Here is a 17,504-nt window from a genome sequence, read left to right on the forward strand (position 1 = left end):
TGAAAAGTTCAAATTCCAACAATGAAGCCTATTTTTTCAGTTTCGTTCTACAATAAACTGTACATTTTTGGTAATCTTTCAAAGAAAATATATGTTTAAAAAAATATGTCAATAAAATACAAATGATAAAAGAATAGTCTAGAATCACCCGTGAATGAATGACATGTGAATGAATGAATGAATGGACGTCTTACCGTCTCTGTACCACTGGGCGAGGGGGGGCAGGTTGGGCAGGTCGGGGACCACCACCATGGTGCACACCAGGCTGATGGAGCCGCCCTCCACACCGAAGCTTACTGAGAACCGGTCGAGGAGGCTCACCTCCAGCTTACTGGCATGGATCTCAGTCAGGTGGGGCACTAAGGCAAGAAGAGGAACATCACCGTGAATAATCATGAATGTATCACAACATATTATTCATTGAAGCACAAGGCATTTGTGCATTGTGACATATTAAATTATGGTTGATTAGGTTGATTGAATAAATGCAGCTCATCTGTCTGTCTTGAATGCCACAAACATACATAACATTTGTTTGATTGTCAGTATTACATGTGCAACAGTTTGGACAGTGAAATTCAGGGAAAATGAGAAAACGAAAGAATGCAGCGCAGTAATTTGTTACCAATGTGTCACACTTAGAGGTTTAGCAGGAAAATTCATTATAAACTGTGATGAATAAAATGTTTATTTGACCTGTGTCAAGTGTGGAGTATTATATTAGTGATAAACTTTACACTATTCTTGCACTATTCTCTTTATATATACACAATATCATACATGTTTACAACTGCATCTCCAAGCTACTCTGCACCTTGCACTTTTCAACATTGCATCTTCATTATAGCACCTCAATAACATACCTCAAAATGTGTCTACACTCTGGCATAATGTGAATTTTCTTTATATAACTTATCGGTCCATTGTTTGTCTGTGTATGTTGTGTCCACTGTTGTTTTGTGATATACTTTTACTTGCACATTAGAGTGTGGGGAAATGCAATTTCAATCCTCTGTGTAGCATTGTTTGTTTGACAATAAAGTTGAACAGTGTGCAGGATTCTTTGGTTTCTTGACAGTTGGGACCTTTTATCCTGCTCACCTGTCAATTAAACTTCAAGTTAACTTTTCATTAACTCATGAAAATTAAGTAATTCATGTGTTTGTCAGCCTGTTTTGCCATTTTTCAAATGTCACTGATTGGGTGAGAAAAATCCCCACAATACTGTTTGTTCAGTGTAAACTAAATCAGGACTCATAAAATCTATGAATCCATGAGAGCTGAACTATTTACTGTGAGGTTTCTCTTGTTTTGTTTTTTTACTCCGTCTGAGTCTGAATGAGGACAACAGCTTCTTACAATAGTTTCCACTGCTTATCAGGCCTCACATGCTCGGCTATTTGTAGCCAGCTGATCCCATGTGGTGGAACTGGTTGTGTCTGGGCCTGATTCCAACCAAAAATTAAAAACCCTCCCTCCCTCCCTCCAATGCCACTGCCGCCTCGCTCCCCTTACCTAAACCCAGATGGCTGGACTCTCCGGCTCCTGCTGGTCCTGTGAAGGAAAGAAAAACAGAATTACAGAGACACATGACAGGAGAATAATGGCGCTATATAATATTAACATTAATAATAAAACAGAGCTAGAATAAGAGTGTGACTTACTCTTCACGGTGACTGTGGCCTTGCTGGTCGTGGTGCCGTGAGCATTGGTGGCGACAGCCCGGTACTCTCCAGTGTCGCTCACAGCGCACCTGCAACACCACACAGAGGTTATAATTTTAACTTTATGTGCATTATTTAATCATATGACTGCATCTTCTTACTGAATATATTGATTACAGATTTACTTTTTTCTAATTATTTGATCAGATGTTTATTGAAAATCCAGTATGAAAAAGGCCAATTTTCCAATAACTGACATGTAGAATATTCATTCTACATTAAGGTTTTCCGTTTGTTAAAGAAAAACTTTTCTAAATAATTTTCTGCAAGGCAAGACAAGGTAATGCTGCTTTATTTATATACAGAGGGCAACTCAATGTACTTTAACATAAGCACATGAGAAGATAAATGTTTTTAACCTGGATTTAAAAACATTCACATTTGAGGCTGATTCCAGTTCTGTTGGTAATTTCTGCAAGTAAAATAAAAGAGGAATCTGACATGCTAACATTAGTCTATTAAGAAGTAATTTAACATAGTTTTTTTCCTGATAACCACAAATTGCTCCGTTTACTTCTAACATTTATTTTGCACTATTATATTGATTAATAATAAAGGTCTATTTCATGAAACTTGAAAGAGTAGCATGGGTGAAGAAATAACCCTTAAAATTTTGGAGCAGATCTGAATCACATGGATACAGAAATTAATTTTCATAGTTGATTATCAGTGATGTTTATAAAGTTGTAGTGGGGAAATACAATATTTCAAATATTTTATTTAACTGTTTATTTTTAGAGGAACAATGCATAATTAAAGGTAAGTGCACCAGATTTAGGTAGTGGCTAATTTACATCTGTTGTCCCTGCAAGGGTAGACAAAAAAACAACAACTTTAAAACAACCAGAATGACAAAACAACTGATACATTAGAGCAGGGGTGGGCAATTAATTTCCCAATGGGCCACATGAGATACTGTGAAGGTTGCGGGGGACCGGACCAAAACTCTGAACTTAAATTCTGCTCTATTTTAATTTCATCGCTTTATGAAATACAGTAAATTATCTGGTTTTGAGCTGCTACTGGTAATAATACATGTTATGATAAGACCATTTAATGTGGAGTAACTCAAATATAGCATTAAAAAAATAAAAATAAAACTCCAATCATTATCTCACTTTTCCATTTATTTTATCTATTTTTTATTATTTTAACAGTGTTTTTTGTGAAACGCATTGCTGTGCAGGTATGCACATACACATATATGTAAATCGCCTTCAAAATAAAAGCACTGCCGTTGTATTGATTCTCCTAATTTCACCTAATGCCCAGGTCTGCATAAGTTAAAACTGCACAATCTACAAAAGTCAATTTTATTCTGAATTTCTGATTTTGAAGAGTTAGACATTTCCCCATAAAAATGGGTGTCACATTCACATTTCACTTGACAGACAAAAAGGATTTGAGTAAGAGAGGAAACTGAGCTGAAAACTGAGCCCATCTTAAAGTCTTGGCACTGTGATAGACGGTCAAACATCAATACGTGTAGCAGTTAATCTCTTTCTTTCCTCAACAACACCACTCTGCCTCCTCGGTGGCAGCTGTTAACTCCTCCAGTTAATGTTTGATCAAGACATCATGTACTGCCTCTTTTGAAAAACGACCTCACGTGGCAGGAGAGACGTGGAAAGAAGGTGCCCTGAGGCAGGAGTCTGACGGGCGGGTGAGAATAGAAGGAAGAAATGTGACCTTCACCCTGGACCAGACTATTTTAAAAGACTATATTCTGAGCTGTGGGGAGACATGAACATGAATGAGTCTGCCCTCTTCTTCAAATAAAGCTTTTTCACTTAGACTCTTAATTCTTCTCTTTTTTTTTTTTTTACAAATTCAGGGAGATGAAGTCTCCTTGCTGACCCTGTAATCCAATGACGGAGAACCGAAGATATTCAATGCCACAGAGAGACAGAGAGAGAGAGAGAGAGAGAGAGAGAGAGAGAGGGAGAGAGAGAGGGAGCAGTGGGAGGAATTCATGGCTCGAATGACGCAAAGGTCAGCACTTCGACACGAACAGCTGAGGAGACTTGAAGATGACGAACGGGGCAGCAGGCTCAATCTATCAGTCCTCTCTTTTCCTCTCTATCCACCAACCATCTTTTTGGTTTTGACACCAAAAGTTAAGTTAAGTTAAGTTAAGTTAAGTTAAGTTAAGTTAAGTTAAATTAGGTTAAGTTAAGAAGATGGATAAGTTAAGCTAAGTTAAGTTAAGAAGATAAGTTAAGTTAAGATAAGTTGATAAGATACGTTAAGTTAAGAAGATAAGATAAGTTAAGATAAGATGAGTTCAGAAGATAAGATACGTTAAGTTAAAATAGGTTAAGAAGATAAGATAAGATAAGATAAGATAAGTTAAGTCAAGATAAGTTAAGTTAAGAAGATATGTTCAGTTAAGTTAAAATAAGTTAAGAAGATAAGAGAAGTTATGTTAAGTTAAGTTAAGTTAAGTTAAGAAGATAAGATAAGATAAGATAAGATAAGATAAGTTAAGAAGATAAGATAAGTCAAGTTAAGATGAGACTAATTATCTATAAATATATATATATATATATATATTGTGTTTGTTTGTTTTCCTGAAGGTACTTTGCATTTTACAGATATTGTACATTGGAGGAAAAATATATATAGGCACGTAAAAAGGTTAATTAGGTTGTTGCATGTAGTAGATGAACATCAATCATTAAATATATTTAAAGTATGCAGAGATATATACAGCATAGTACAAGTGGTATATGACATATAATAATACAGAAAATAAACAGAAGGCCTAATATACTTTCTGTGGAAGGTGGAGCGCTAAAATATTACACATTAAAGAGTCAAAGAGAGGAGATTATTTAGCTTTGCAATAGTTATTTCTAAGCCCTGTGCCACAGGTTTCTTTGTGTTCGTATGATTTCTTTTAGTGTATTTCTTCTAATTTCTAATCACCGTTGGTCAAGACTGAGGATGTAATAATAGATTTTTGGGACACTCCTGGGTACCAATAGGATCCATTTTCATTCAGAGACCTTGGGGTGAGAGGGACCCTTTTTGTTTGTTTATTTTATATGTTATGTTTGTTGTTTCCATCGAGAAACACATTGTAAATTATTGTTTTCTAGTAATGCTTATAGGTGCTTTTGTAACCTGATGCTCTTTGGAGATGTGCGTCTAAAAATAATAAAAATAAAATAAAATAAGATAAAATGCCAGTTTTTCTTTGTAGCGTTATTTAGACCTCTACCTGACAAGATATCATGACATGGTCGCTACCAAATAATAATTTCGATCCATTTTCATATGACAGCCCAGAAACTGTATTTTGCAATTTAAAAAAAAATGTTTAATAGTTTTAATTCATTGTAAAAATGGACATGTTTGTTCTGACAGTACTAAATCAAAACAAATCATAATATCATCATAAATAAATAAAAAAAATTGCACACAAAAAAATGTGCAGCCAGTGATGGAGGTGACTGCTATATCCTTTTAAATCAACGTGTGTTTTAATGAAAATTTCATGTTTTCTCTGCAGAGTTGTTTTTGTGCCGTACCTGCTAATGATCAAACTGTGGACTCCATACTTGTTTTCAATCTTGTACTTTCCAGGAGCATTCAGTGGGTTGACTGGCGCTGCTCCTTTATACCTGCAAACAACCAGCAGTTAGTGAGCATTTTTCACGGCAGCACATCTCACTTTACACCAGGAGAATCTGTGTGCGTGCATAACTCACTGACGGTCCATCACACAATGCATTGAAATGTGTCATGTGCTTAAATAGCTGCAGGTATTTACAAGGTGATGACAACTGGGAGCAAATGCTGAACATTGATTGTTATTAAAAGGATGAAAGGAATGCTAAACATCCTATTTTGGAGAAGTGCCAATGCTGTTTTTCTCCCCAGGATAATATAAAACAACTAAAATAGACCTCTTAAAAATCCAAATATAATGTCTACTACTATGAGGAAACGATAGAACCAAAAGAACAATCATAAACAGTAAAACATACAGTTATTAAATTCATTGTTTGGTGTATTTTGTTGCTTGATTTGTTGTTTAAATTAAAAACTCTAAGAAGTAGAAAAACTTTCGCTTAAATGGCATCTACTGTAACCCACTGAACTGAAACGAAGACATTCATTAAAATTCTGCGACACCTCAGCGACACTGTGAAGACATGATTGATTCTGCTGAGACCAACGGTCATGTGACAAATATTCACTGAAAATCTGTTTACACAGAGCAGAGAGAAGAGGACAGGAGAGGCTGTTTACACAGAGCAGAGAGGAGAGGACAGGAGAGGCTGGAAACATGACGAAACTTCAATTTGAACAATATCTGGAGACGCAATTTTGCACAAAGACATGTTTGAGTTGTTCCCACTTCTAGTCATAATTGTGTTGATTCCATAGAGCTGCAGGACTTAATGCTTTATATAGATTTAATATATTACAGTGAAATACAAGGAAACAATGTAAAAAGAGCAAAAAACGCCCTGAAACAGTTTGTTGGGGTTCAGAGGGTTAAACTGCTTTTTCTGACATAAATAAGGTGAAAATCTAAAACCCACTCCCATGAGATGTAAATATTCTAACCATTTGACAACGGGCCTCGGGTTTCCCTGCACAGTGCAGAACAGTTTGACGGGAGTCTTCTCCCACACGGTGTGGGGCCGCAGGGCAACGATGAAGTCCGGCATCTTGGGGATATCATCTAACAGATCCGTCCTCTTGTACATCATCTCCTTAACCTGGAGACAGTGAACGGTGTCAGGTGGATGTATATAGCACAGTGAAAATAAAACATCAGTATAAAACCATTCTATGCCAACATGTTGTCATCATCATTAATACCGGACAAGATGCATTAAAGCCGTGAGGTCAGCAGGCGGCGGTTAACTCTGCAGTCAGCAACAACTTTTAACTTTAGCATAATCTGTCTGCAGGCAGGTCATTTATATATACAACCATTTATACACAGAACGCCATTATTCTTTGAGTTTATTCTAACTGTACATGATAAAAATAAGACACATTTTATACTTGACATTTGCCAGAAATATATAAAAATATATGTATAATTGAACAGGATTTTTCATATTTTTTCTTCTTAATTGCAAATGCAATAAAGAGTAAATTACTTTTATTACAAATATTAACTATAACATGAATGGTTATTATAATGGCAATTATTCAATTGCTTAGTGGTCTTGAATGTTAAATAACAGTGAATTGTATAAATTAAATGTAAATTGTGTAAATTGAATGTAGAAAATTGTAAAAAAAAAAAATGGCATCAGACATCAGATGTTATAAAGTTAAAAAAAACTTTAGTTATTCCATTTTAAACAACAGATATTTACTCCATACTACATGTATTTTTCAAAGAAATGATCTGTTATTTGATGTCAAGTATTTGGCATATTTATTTTACCTATTTTTTATGGTTTTTAATGTTGTTGTTTTTTACAGTGTACTGTTGAGAAATGTTGATCAAAACACTTTATTTAATGATATATTTGTTTTCATGTTTCTTGGTCAGTTAATTATACTTTTGGTACATATCAACAATGAGGTAAACAGGAAACAAAACAGCTATCTCAATTTTGTGCCAATTGAACTGGAGAACATAAACATATCTGATAATTCATCTAATTATCACATTAAAAGATTCATGTAAAGTTGAGTGTAATCTGCATATGGGCGGTTTGAAATTATTTGTTCCCTGTTAAACAATGATAACAAACTCCTCTGCTCCTGAATGTAACGGTTTTAAACTGTGCTCTTATTGACTGTTTGTTTTCTTGTTAACTTCATTGTGTTTTTAGGATTTGTTGTAATTGTACCCTTGACATCACTGAAAATAACGGCTCGCCCTCAAAGGTTTATCAAGGTTAATAAAAGTTAAATGAAAAATTTTACACACTGACGTCAACCTGCTGAAATACTGAACTCTAGTGTGGTGAATCAAAACACCACTCATCATTCATCTGATTATTACATTAAAAGATACATATAAAGTTGAGTGTCATCTGCACATTGGCGTATGAAATGTTCAATTAAAAATTAAATTAAAAAAAATAGGAAATTATGAAACCATGATTAAAAACTACTCTGCTCTTGAAGGTATTTTTTTTAATTTAAATTTTGCTCTTATTGACTTGTTTTTTCTGCCAACCTGCTGAAATATTGTACTCTAGTGTGATTTTTAAACATTGGCTATGACAATCAAGCTCGCCAAATCTATCAGCGAGTTTTGCAGACAACAAAATACTACTATATTAAATATCGTAAAAATGTTTAATGCAAAATGTTTTGCAGCTTTACCTCTCTCTGGATAGCGAGACTATCCACCTGAGCCTTGGTGGCCATCCTCATCCTGTGGAGCTCCTCCTGAATCACAGTCAGTCCTTTCCCAACATTCGTGCTCACTCGCTGGTACTCCTCAGTCCCCTCCTCCGCAGTCCTGCCAACACACAACCTCAACTTATCCTTTTTTAGCAATATTTTTGAAACTTTTTTCAAGAATATTGCTACCAAGGTTATAATTCTTTTGGATTTTTCATTAGTTTTAATTTAGTTGTGATTTTTTATTTTCAATTTCAATTAGTTTTAATTCATTTTTAGAGTGTGATGCTAGTTTTTTAAATCCTTACTTTTAGTTTAGTTTTTATTAGTTTTTTTGTAATGGAGTATTGGTTGGGTGCGAAATTCAAAAAGGTCACATGAATTGTGCCTTTATCTCCTCTGGCTTATCGATCTCAGCCCCAATAAGGTTATTAACTCTTGCTGTGCTGAACTTTTTGAAGCTAATCGACTCACATAGTGGAAACATCCCAGTCTCAGTAAAAAATATTTACAGATGCTTACAGCATGAAAAAAGTTGACAAAGATGAAAATTACATTTTCACTATAATTTTTAGTTTGTTTTAGTTTCTAGTTCTAGTTCTAGTTCAATTCTAGTTTTCTTTATTTTGTTAGTTTTAGTCAACTAAAATAACCTTGTTGAATATTAATACAAATACATAAATGGATAATTAATCTACAGTAGGGATTAACTGCATACATAAAATTCATTATTTTAGTGTCACTTGGGGTCAATTTTTACTTAATCTAATACAGATTTGTGAATGTGTTCGGGAAAGTTAAAATACTTTTGTAGCAAACTTTTAACTTAAATGAAATTATCTTATTTGCCTTTGTTGGGCACTAAAATATTCAATTTTGGGGTTTTTGAACTCATCTACATGGGCAGTTTCCATCCCATAATTAAAAGTAAAGTAGTAACTAAACTTCTGGTTTATCTAATTATGTCCAATAACCTCTCAAACATCATCAAAAAATGCTGATAATGTTTAGAATGAGGCAACGTATTCACCAGAATTACTTATGGGTTTTTAATCAGTTGTACCTACTGGTACAGTAACAGAAATGTAAAGTTAATTAAACAAATCTGACAGACTAACATGAGTCTACAACTCCAACTCAACATCTGACAATTAGAATGAATCATCCTTGAAGAATTAACGAGTAACGCTGCAGAAATGTGCTGTCTTGACTGGGCTCAGCTAGTAGAGACTGCGTTTCAGTATTCCCTTACACCTAAAATAGCCTGACATGTGATGGCAGCCAATGGGAACTCACCTCTGCCGAAACACCGGCATGGTATAGGCTGGTTCCGCCATAGCCTCTGTGGCCTGGGCCTGCACCTGGCTCACCGATTTAGAGCTTGATTTCCTGTTTGGGAGGGAGGTCCTTCGTTACATAACAGGCATTGAAAAAGAAATTTCACCATGATGTGATAACTTTGGGGTTTTAGTGTTTATAAAAAGCAATCGCTGCACTGAAATATCTCAAGAAAAGAATGGAGGAATTAGTACAGAATGGTGCCAAATTCAAACAAATGAAGGACAAGTTCTCTCAAGTTATATTGTGTTTCAATTGTCTTGATAGAAACCAAATTAAACTTCTAGACTAAATTCCTCCTCCTATACCCATTGTCGAGAGCAATTTCTTTCCTTTGCATTGCCAATATAATGCAATTCTATACTATTAATAAAGTATCCTCAATAATTGATTACTATATCCACTTTTTTCTTTACAAGAACAAATAACCTTCAGAAAAATCATGGCCAACATCAACAAAAACTCAACTTTTGCTCAATCTCAAAAGTTATATTTTGACAAATCCCCCTTAAAAATGCCACCTCCTCATTCACCATGCACTTTAACTTAACTACAACCAAATCTAGTATGAATGAGCATCAGACACATGGGACTCCATTTAACCCAAAAACTTGTCTCAAATAGATGAATTTGACTGATGAAACTGGCGGAAAATTGACATATTCTGTATAAAAACTAAGAGTCTAAACACTCAGCCCTCCATGTTTTTCTTTACACATCTCTGTGATGGAAAACTTGGTCAGAGCTGATATTAGTATCTGCAGCTAGGACCACTGGCCTCAGATGTAGGTCAGGTTCAGGGCAGCCTCTGACATAAAGCAGGGCAGCTTTCTATAGGATGACCTGGTGATCTGAACTTGGCTTGCAGTTTCAAGTTCTGCTCTGATCACAAGTCACCACAAAGATAAGCTCATGTTCAGCAGTGTTGTATAGCAGAGCTGGACTAAGAGCCTGGGAGGGTGCAATGCTTTAAAAAAGCTTTCTACAGCAATCTAGTAACCAAAGTAACAAACACGAGCCATAAACTGTTGGCAGAAGCTGCAGAGCATCAGCAGCATTATCTTCAGCTGTGGAGAACAGACTCACTGGTGACCATTTTAAAATGTTCCACCATGTTTTCACTTGCCATCTACACTGGATGTCTTTAGTTATCTCTTTAGAGTTCTTTAGGTTGAATCATCTCAACCTAAATCAACATCTGGCAGAGTAACCAAAAGCATCAATCAGAGGGATGAATATGCATTCCTAGTGAATACAACAAAATTAAGTAACATTTTCAGCCTCTCAGTTTAAACTCTGGAATATTTTCTTGTTAACAACTCTGAGTAAGAACTGCTTATCTTTCTTTCTGCTTTCCACTTGCTGCTGTAACGGTGCAGTTTCCCCATTGTGGGACCAATAAAGGTTTATCTTATTTTATCTTATCTTATCTCTTATCTTACTTTAGAAACAGTAAACATTTGTGCCTTGACTCATAAAATAATGTGAAGTCTGTGATCATGGCCTCAGGCAACTTAACCCCCCAATGACTCTTAATTTTTATGATTTTTTTTAGACCTATTTTTGCAGCCAGAAACAAAAAACACTAACTCTGCTTTCACAATGCTGCAGAGAGGGATGTCTTTGCTTAGCCTGCCGCCCACGCCACCCGGCCCAGGATGAGCAGATGAAACTGGATGAAAATGGATGAATGGATGGATGGATGGATGGATGGATGGATGGATGGATGGTTAAAGCTGCCACCTTGCTAGCCAAATAGCTACAGCACATGCCACAAAACTGTAATGTTGCCTGATTGATTCCAGCCGTTCTTGCATGTCATACTCAACTCTTTCTGTCAACTGTCCAATTAAAGGTGTCCAATCAAAAGAAATGTTTAAAAAAAGATTAATTTAATAAGTAAAGCTGCCAGGATGGGAAAACAAATCTCTTATCATTAAAAATGATAAGAACAGGTGGTTAAAGAGACAGAGAACCTCTCTTTCTTCTTGTGTGTGTTTGCTTCTGTTACAAAGATGGTGGATGTTTTTATAAACTATTATTTTTTAAATTGTATCCTTTTATTGTATTTATTGCTGAAAATGTAAAGGCACTTTGTTGTTAAATTTTCTTTGTAATGGTAAGAAAATAATCTACAAAAATCAATGTATAATGAAAAGAAAATTAACTCTGATGTTTACTTAACATTGCTTAAGTGAACATTGCATGGAAAACCATGGATGCTTACTGTTCTGGTTAATTATGGATGAAATTAAATTTAAAAAAAAAACCACATATCCTATATGTACAGAATGTAAATAAAAGACAAGAATTGACAAGAATTATAAATGTGAATTCCTTAGTTGCACACATGACCTAGTCTTTGATGATGTGAACCCGAAAAAAATAAGCATTCAAAGGTCCGACATTGATGAGTTTTTTGTGGATATAAAGACAGTTTGGAGCTGAACTTTTGATCACTGCTTACTTGAAATCACTTTCCATGAGAATCTACACGTCTTAAACACCGGAGTTTGGCCTTATTGGCCTTCAACTTTGAAAACCAGGGACCCTGCACAGCTCTAAATCTGGCGTCCGATGACGAACGGACAGCCGGCGCGGAAGCAGGCGTTTGCAGCAGGAACATGAAGACGCCTGTCAGCAGCGGCTCAAAGCAGCAGCAGCAGCAGCTTCCCACAGGGAGCAGCAGCAGGTGAATCCAGCTCCGTACCTTACTGCTGTCTGCTGCTGCTTGGTACACACACACTGGTGAGTGTGGTGATAAGAAGCATAATCAGTTTTGACCTGGCTCGCACGCTTCTTCTTATACCAAGGTGTGACTTTGGAAGCCATGACTGGAACACTTCGAGGAGACCTGGCCGCGAGCACCAGGGGGGAGGGTGGAGACCAGACATGTGTTAGCAAATCCGTCAGTCCCTTTAATATTACTGTCACTGCAGCCATTATAAAGTCTGAGATACACAGTTTTACTAGAAAAACACTCATACTTAAGCATCAACACCTCTCTAGTGTTGCTAACTCCTGTTTGACTTTATATCACACAGAATAGATGACTATTGCCCTAACGTTGATATTTTAAAAGTACATTATTATCACATTTATCTCAGAAGAAGACACATTTAAAGTCCAATATTTACGAGGCACCAGGAGCGTCCCAACATACACCAGAGCTCAGCACTTGAAATGTTTCACCTTACAACCTCAAACAGCTCAGCTATGAATAGCTTGCAGCAGTCTGCCTATTCCATGATTGGAGAAATGAAGGAAATAGAGTGATTACCAGCATCCCTCTTGCTGTTATTTAATTAAAAACATCATGCAGGAAATGATCAGACTCTTTTAAATTAAACAAAAGTAACATCCAAACCAGCTGTTAAATCCAAACTTCAGGCTTCATTAATTATTTCAACACACAAGCATTTTGGCCTGAGTTCTTTACATTTTGTTTAGATTATACAAATAGGAAAAAGAGGGTCAGTAACCCCTTAATGCCCTGCTATGTGATGAAGTACCACTCAGGGAGATTACAACAGACTGCTGCTGTTCCCCACACAGGAGACCGATTAACTTTCATTATAAAGCAACACATTTCACTCACACACATCCCACACTAACCATAACTTCTCCTCCTGCTCTTGAACCTCTGCAAAAGTTACTTCTCCCCCCCCAAAAATTAGCCCAAATATGAAGAAAAGTGACTTACCCCAAGAGATTAAAACAGCGCAAAGCGGTGTTAGACCAGCCTGATGCCGCTTGGGAAGCACTTGCTGATGGCAACAAAAATATTACCCTGTCACTGGAGGAATGCTGTTCCCCTTCCACCCCATGTATGGACGCACTTAAGACTATATATAGCATTTACCCCCAAATTTTGTTCTCATTCTGCACTTTGAGGATGAAGAGTGTGCACCCATACCTGCAGTTTAATTGAAATATTTAGAGGTATGTTTTTATCCTGTTGCATTTATTGAATTTTTTTGCAAGACATTTTGTGGAAGGAAATTATAAATGTTTGGGTAATGCTTACAGAGCCTGGATTTCTAACATGAAATACTGTTTACACACAATAATAGCTCATTTTTGAAGTCTTTAAATCAGTGTTAAAATTGCTTAATGCCATTCTTTCTATTGTTTGCAGGAAGACTGATTTCCTTTTCTAAAAAGAGAGTCAGCTCACCGTAAAAATTTAGCAGATATTTATTAATCTGAGAGCCCGAGAGAAATGTTGTGATAATTTGCTGGCAATCCCAACACTGAGAGCCTTGTGAGACCTTTTTAGGTTTCTCGAGACAGCCTGTCCTCCTTGGCTCCACACTTGTGTGCAGCAGTCAGGCTATTTTTACCAGCTGGTCCTCCTGGTTACAGTGATACCCCCAATTCTTACTGTACAAGAACCCCGTGCAGCTATTTTCATTCACCACACAAGTGCATTTAAAAATAAAATAACTGAAGACACAGAGGAGGAAAGAAAACTTCAGTGATGTTCAGATGTGACAGAAACATTTCACAGTGAAGTGAAAGCAGCAGCAGGTTAGAGTTTATGGCCCAGACGAGCTGCTGTCGCTGCCATGAGGCTTCGCTGGAAAGGTCACCTTCCCTTCCTCTGTTCGAGGACTCTGGCCTGCAACTTTGCTCACATTTAAAGCACACTCTTAAATAAAATACATAAACACGTTAAACTCACTAAAAATGTGTATGACATGTCCAACATACAGGATCCAAGTGTGGCTGTAAAAAGGACATGTTGACACACTTTAAATCTCACGACCCCTAGTGGCCGTAAAAAATATGACAGTGTGGAAAAGTGGCTGAAGATCTTCCCTCTCCATTGATGCATTTAAAACAAGTCTATAGACCTTTCTATCTCTTTACTTTAGCCTTTTAATTTATCACTATTAAACAAGCCTCTTCACGGCCTTGCTTTAATTTGTTGTATTTTGTGTCCAAGATGCTTCACGCTTTTACTTAAATTCTCCTTTTTTATGTCTGTGTTTTATTTGATCTGTTTATAAAGCACTTTGTCAACATCAGTGGTTTTTAAATGTGCTCCATAAATAAACTTGACTTGAGTTGAATTAGGAAACAAGGTCCAGTTTAAAAAGTGTAAACAGACAATTAGCGAGGGTTTAGGTGGAGTTATGGGGACAAAATAAAAAATAAATAAATAAAAGAGGTACTAACTCTTGGCATCTCAAACAATCCAAACTCTATTCTGACAGTATTTAAATAGACCCAATGATGTAAAAAAGATTTTGTAAGGAATACACTTAATTTCCTGCTGATATTTACAGCCACCTAACTCAAAAATATGATGAGAACGTGTGACTGATTGACATAACTGATTATAATTACATTTCATATAGATGCATGTTAATGATTTGTGTTGCTTAGTTATTTCTTTATATTCATTTATTTTATTTTTAATTATATGTATATGTTTATTCACTTTTTTTCATCTCCTCACCTAAACATGTTTTTTTTCTTATTCTTTGACTTTTCTTAAATGTGCAAATAAAGGACAGATAAACTAAATCTGGACTGACACTTACTGCAACTGTCCTGATGAACTGACACCAGAGGATGATCCACCTTCTGCCTTCATACATCAGGAGATCCTGCAGAGAGAAAACATAGTTACTTTACAATCACCTCATCTATAAATGCAATACAAAACAAATATTTTATTTTGTTTATGTATTCTTGTTACTGGACTTAAACTCTGGTGCAAAAAGGTGCAGAGAACTCTAAACACTGAAAAGTACTAATACTTGACTTAATGTGCCTCCTCTACAAAACAAATAGATAATAATGTGTTAGAAGACTCTTCCTGTCAAGATAACTTTACGTTATTGTCGCTTCAACTTCATGCTTTCAGACTAAGCCACAGAAAAGATCACACAACTTTTTTTAAATGCTGAGTAGTTTCATGAACAGTTAACTGAGTGTAAAATCAGTGGAGTGTCCCTTTAAATCCACATTCAGTTTAGTGTTATTCTTTGTTAAATGCTGCCACCTGGTGGTCATTCATGTTAAGTTGCTGATCTGGAATAATAAATCCTTTCTTTCCTTCATATGTTTTGGTTCCTCTGTGCTACTCATGAAGAGGAAAAGAGAGATATTGTCTGGGGAAAGACACTGATTATTCTTTGGGATTTTACGCAATAATAATAGTAATTATTAATAAATTATTTTATTCAAACCACTCCTCTTGAAACAAGGTTTTACAGCAGCATCGCAGGATTACAAGCATTCAAGTCGAACACAAGAAATAAAAAAATACTGTAAACTGTTACAAAATGCACTGAAAAAGAAGTGTGAGCAGATGTAACTGTGGCATCATTCAATCCAAGTTTAGATTATGAAATGAATGAAATTAAGTTTGAATCTTTACATGAATACAATATCTAGTTTTGAAACCACAAGACATTCTTCAATTTCTACCATAACAAGATGAATTTAAATTTATCTTTTCTGGGGCACCCACACAGATAAAACAATAATCTTCTTTTATTTATTCTGGTCTAATATAACTGCACAGTGGGACTAGCCCTGGGTTGCACTGGATCACGAGGATAAAGTCTCCATGGCCTTAAGATAAACTGTTAAAACACACAAATCAGGGTTCAGCTGGAGAAGATCTCTCCTCAATGAACAAGAAACTTCTACACCACTAGGATTCTAAAAACACTGAAGCAGTAACTAATAATAGAAACTGGAGGCATTATCAATTATCCAGTTAACTATGTTTGGTTTGAAGCATTGGAAATAACATTTTCAGAAATACGGCTTAAAATCATCAAATTACTAGCCCTGCTTGATCTACAACCCAGACTCTAAAAAAGTTTGGACGTTGTCTAAAATGTAAATACAACAAAACGTGATAATTTGGTCATCCTTTGTGACATATATTCAGTCTAAAAATGCAAAAAGACAATATATTTAAGTTCTTATAATTCACCTACCCACGGGATAAATGGTGGAGTCAGTGAAATAACGTTTTCTACAAGTTAACTTTAAATTTAATAAAAAATTTAAAATCAAACTACATATATGTATTTTGGCCTCACAGTCCTTATATTATAAAATTTTGTCTTATCCTAACTCTTTCCCTTTCTCCAAACCTACCTGAAGAAGTGTTATTTTTAGATATGTTCAAACTAATAAAAAATTTGTTTGCATATAAATGCACTGTGAATTTTAAATTTGATGCATTTTGTTTTTGTTTTGTTCGTATATTTGCACTGTGAATTTTAAATTTGATGCATTTTGTTTTTATTTAAGTTTTAAACAGCTATGCAACTTTAGAATCAGGTTGTATGGCATAAAATTAAGTTGACCTTGCCTTTTTTTTTATGCAGAGAAAAAAATGGTCGTTTATACTAGTCTTGCTTGAGCTACATAAAATCTAATGCAAGTAGATTAGCAAGTATTTTATCAGTGTGCAATAGAAAGCAGCAAAAAGTAAAATATGAACAATTTCGGAACCAAAGTTTTCTTTTATGCTCAATTAAACATTTCCTAAAATTATAAATATAAACAAGTTCAAACGAGTTTGAAAAATTATGAAAATGTGACTTTGAAATATGCAAAACAAAGCTTTTGAACACCACAAAAAAACAGAACTGTAGTGGGAGTTGACCCTTTGACCCATGCTCTCTCAGGCATTTTCCTTTTTTCCTGCAGACTATGCTCACAGCAGGCTGACTGAAATACCGTTAGCAGGAGATTTGCTGCACATCATGACTGACGGCTGCAAAAAAAGTTGAAACTCTTCTCTAAAAACCAAACGTTAAGAGCTTCAAATAATTGCAGTTTGTTTAGAGAGCTGCTGCATTGTTAGATAGTTCTCTGGTTATACACCCTCTGTATTTATGCCAGTTGACGTGTGTGTGATCTTGTGTGTGTGTGTGTGTGTGTGTGTGTGTGTGTGTGTGAGAGAGAGATCTCCCGCTGGAATCCCAGTCTCCCTCGTCTCTCTGGCCCCAGCACACAGCACGTTTGTGGTGTGAATAAAAGGGATTATTGGAGCATGATAATATGATGAGCAGGAAGTTCACAGGTCTGAGGGGCCTCATCACTGCAGAGCCACATTCACTCAAACTTTTAGACAGT

General features: G+C 35.8%; 1 protein-coding gene across 2 annotated transcripts in view; it reads right to left on the reverse strand.

Moving 5' to 3' along the window:
• Nucleotides 1-17,504, reverse strand: part of myom2a (myomesin 2a) — a 52,839-nt gene that overhangs the window by 24,692 nt on the left and 10,643 nt on the right. The window contains exons 2-9 of one of the 2 annotated variants that reach the window (XM_059332073.1): nt 14,942-15,007; nt 9,351-9,443; nt 8,034-8,172; nt 6,303-6,457; nt 5,258-5,350; nt 1,665-1,753; nt 1,516-1,554; nt 195-359 (exon numbers count right to left, since the gene is read on the reverse strand). In XM_059332073.1, coding sequence (XP_059188056.1) covers nt 195-359; nt 1,516-1,554; nt 1,665-1,753; nt 5,258-5,350; nt 6,303-6,457; nt 8,034-8,172; nt 9,351-9,443; nt 14,942-14,994 — 826 coding nt within the window. In that variant the 5' untranslated portion in view covers nt 14,995-15,007. Of the gene's footprint in view, nt 1-194; nt 360-1,515; nt 1,555-1,664; nt 1,754-5,257; nt 5,351-6,302; nt 6,472-8,033; nt 8,173-9,350; nt 9,444-14,941; nt 15,008-17,504 lie in introns of those variants that run through there. The other variant, XM_059332066.1, reaches the window with a different exon arrangement.

This window comes from Centropristis striata, chromosome 1 (assembly GCF_030273125.1).
Source record: "Centropristis striata isolate RG_2023a ecotype Rhode Island chromosome 1, C.striata_1.0, whole genome shotgun sequence".
NCBI lineage: Eukaryota > Metazoa > Chordata > Actinopteri > Perciformes > Serranidae > Centropristis > Centropristis striata.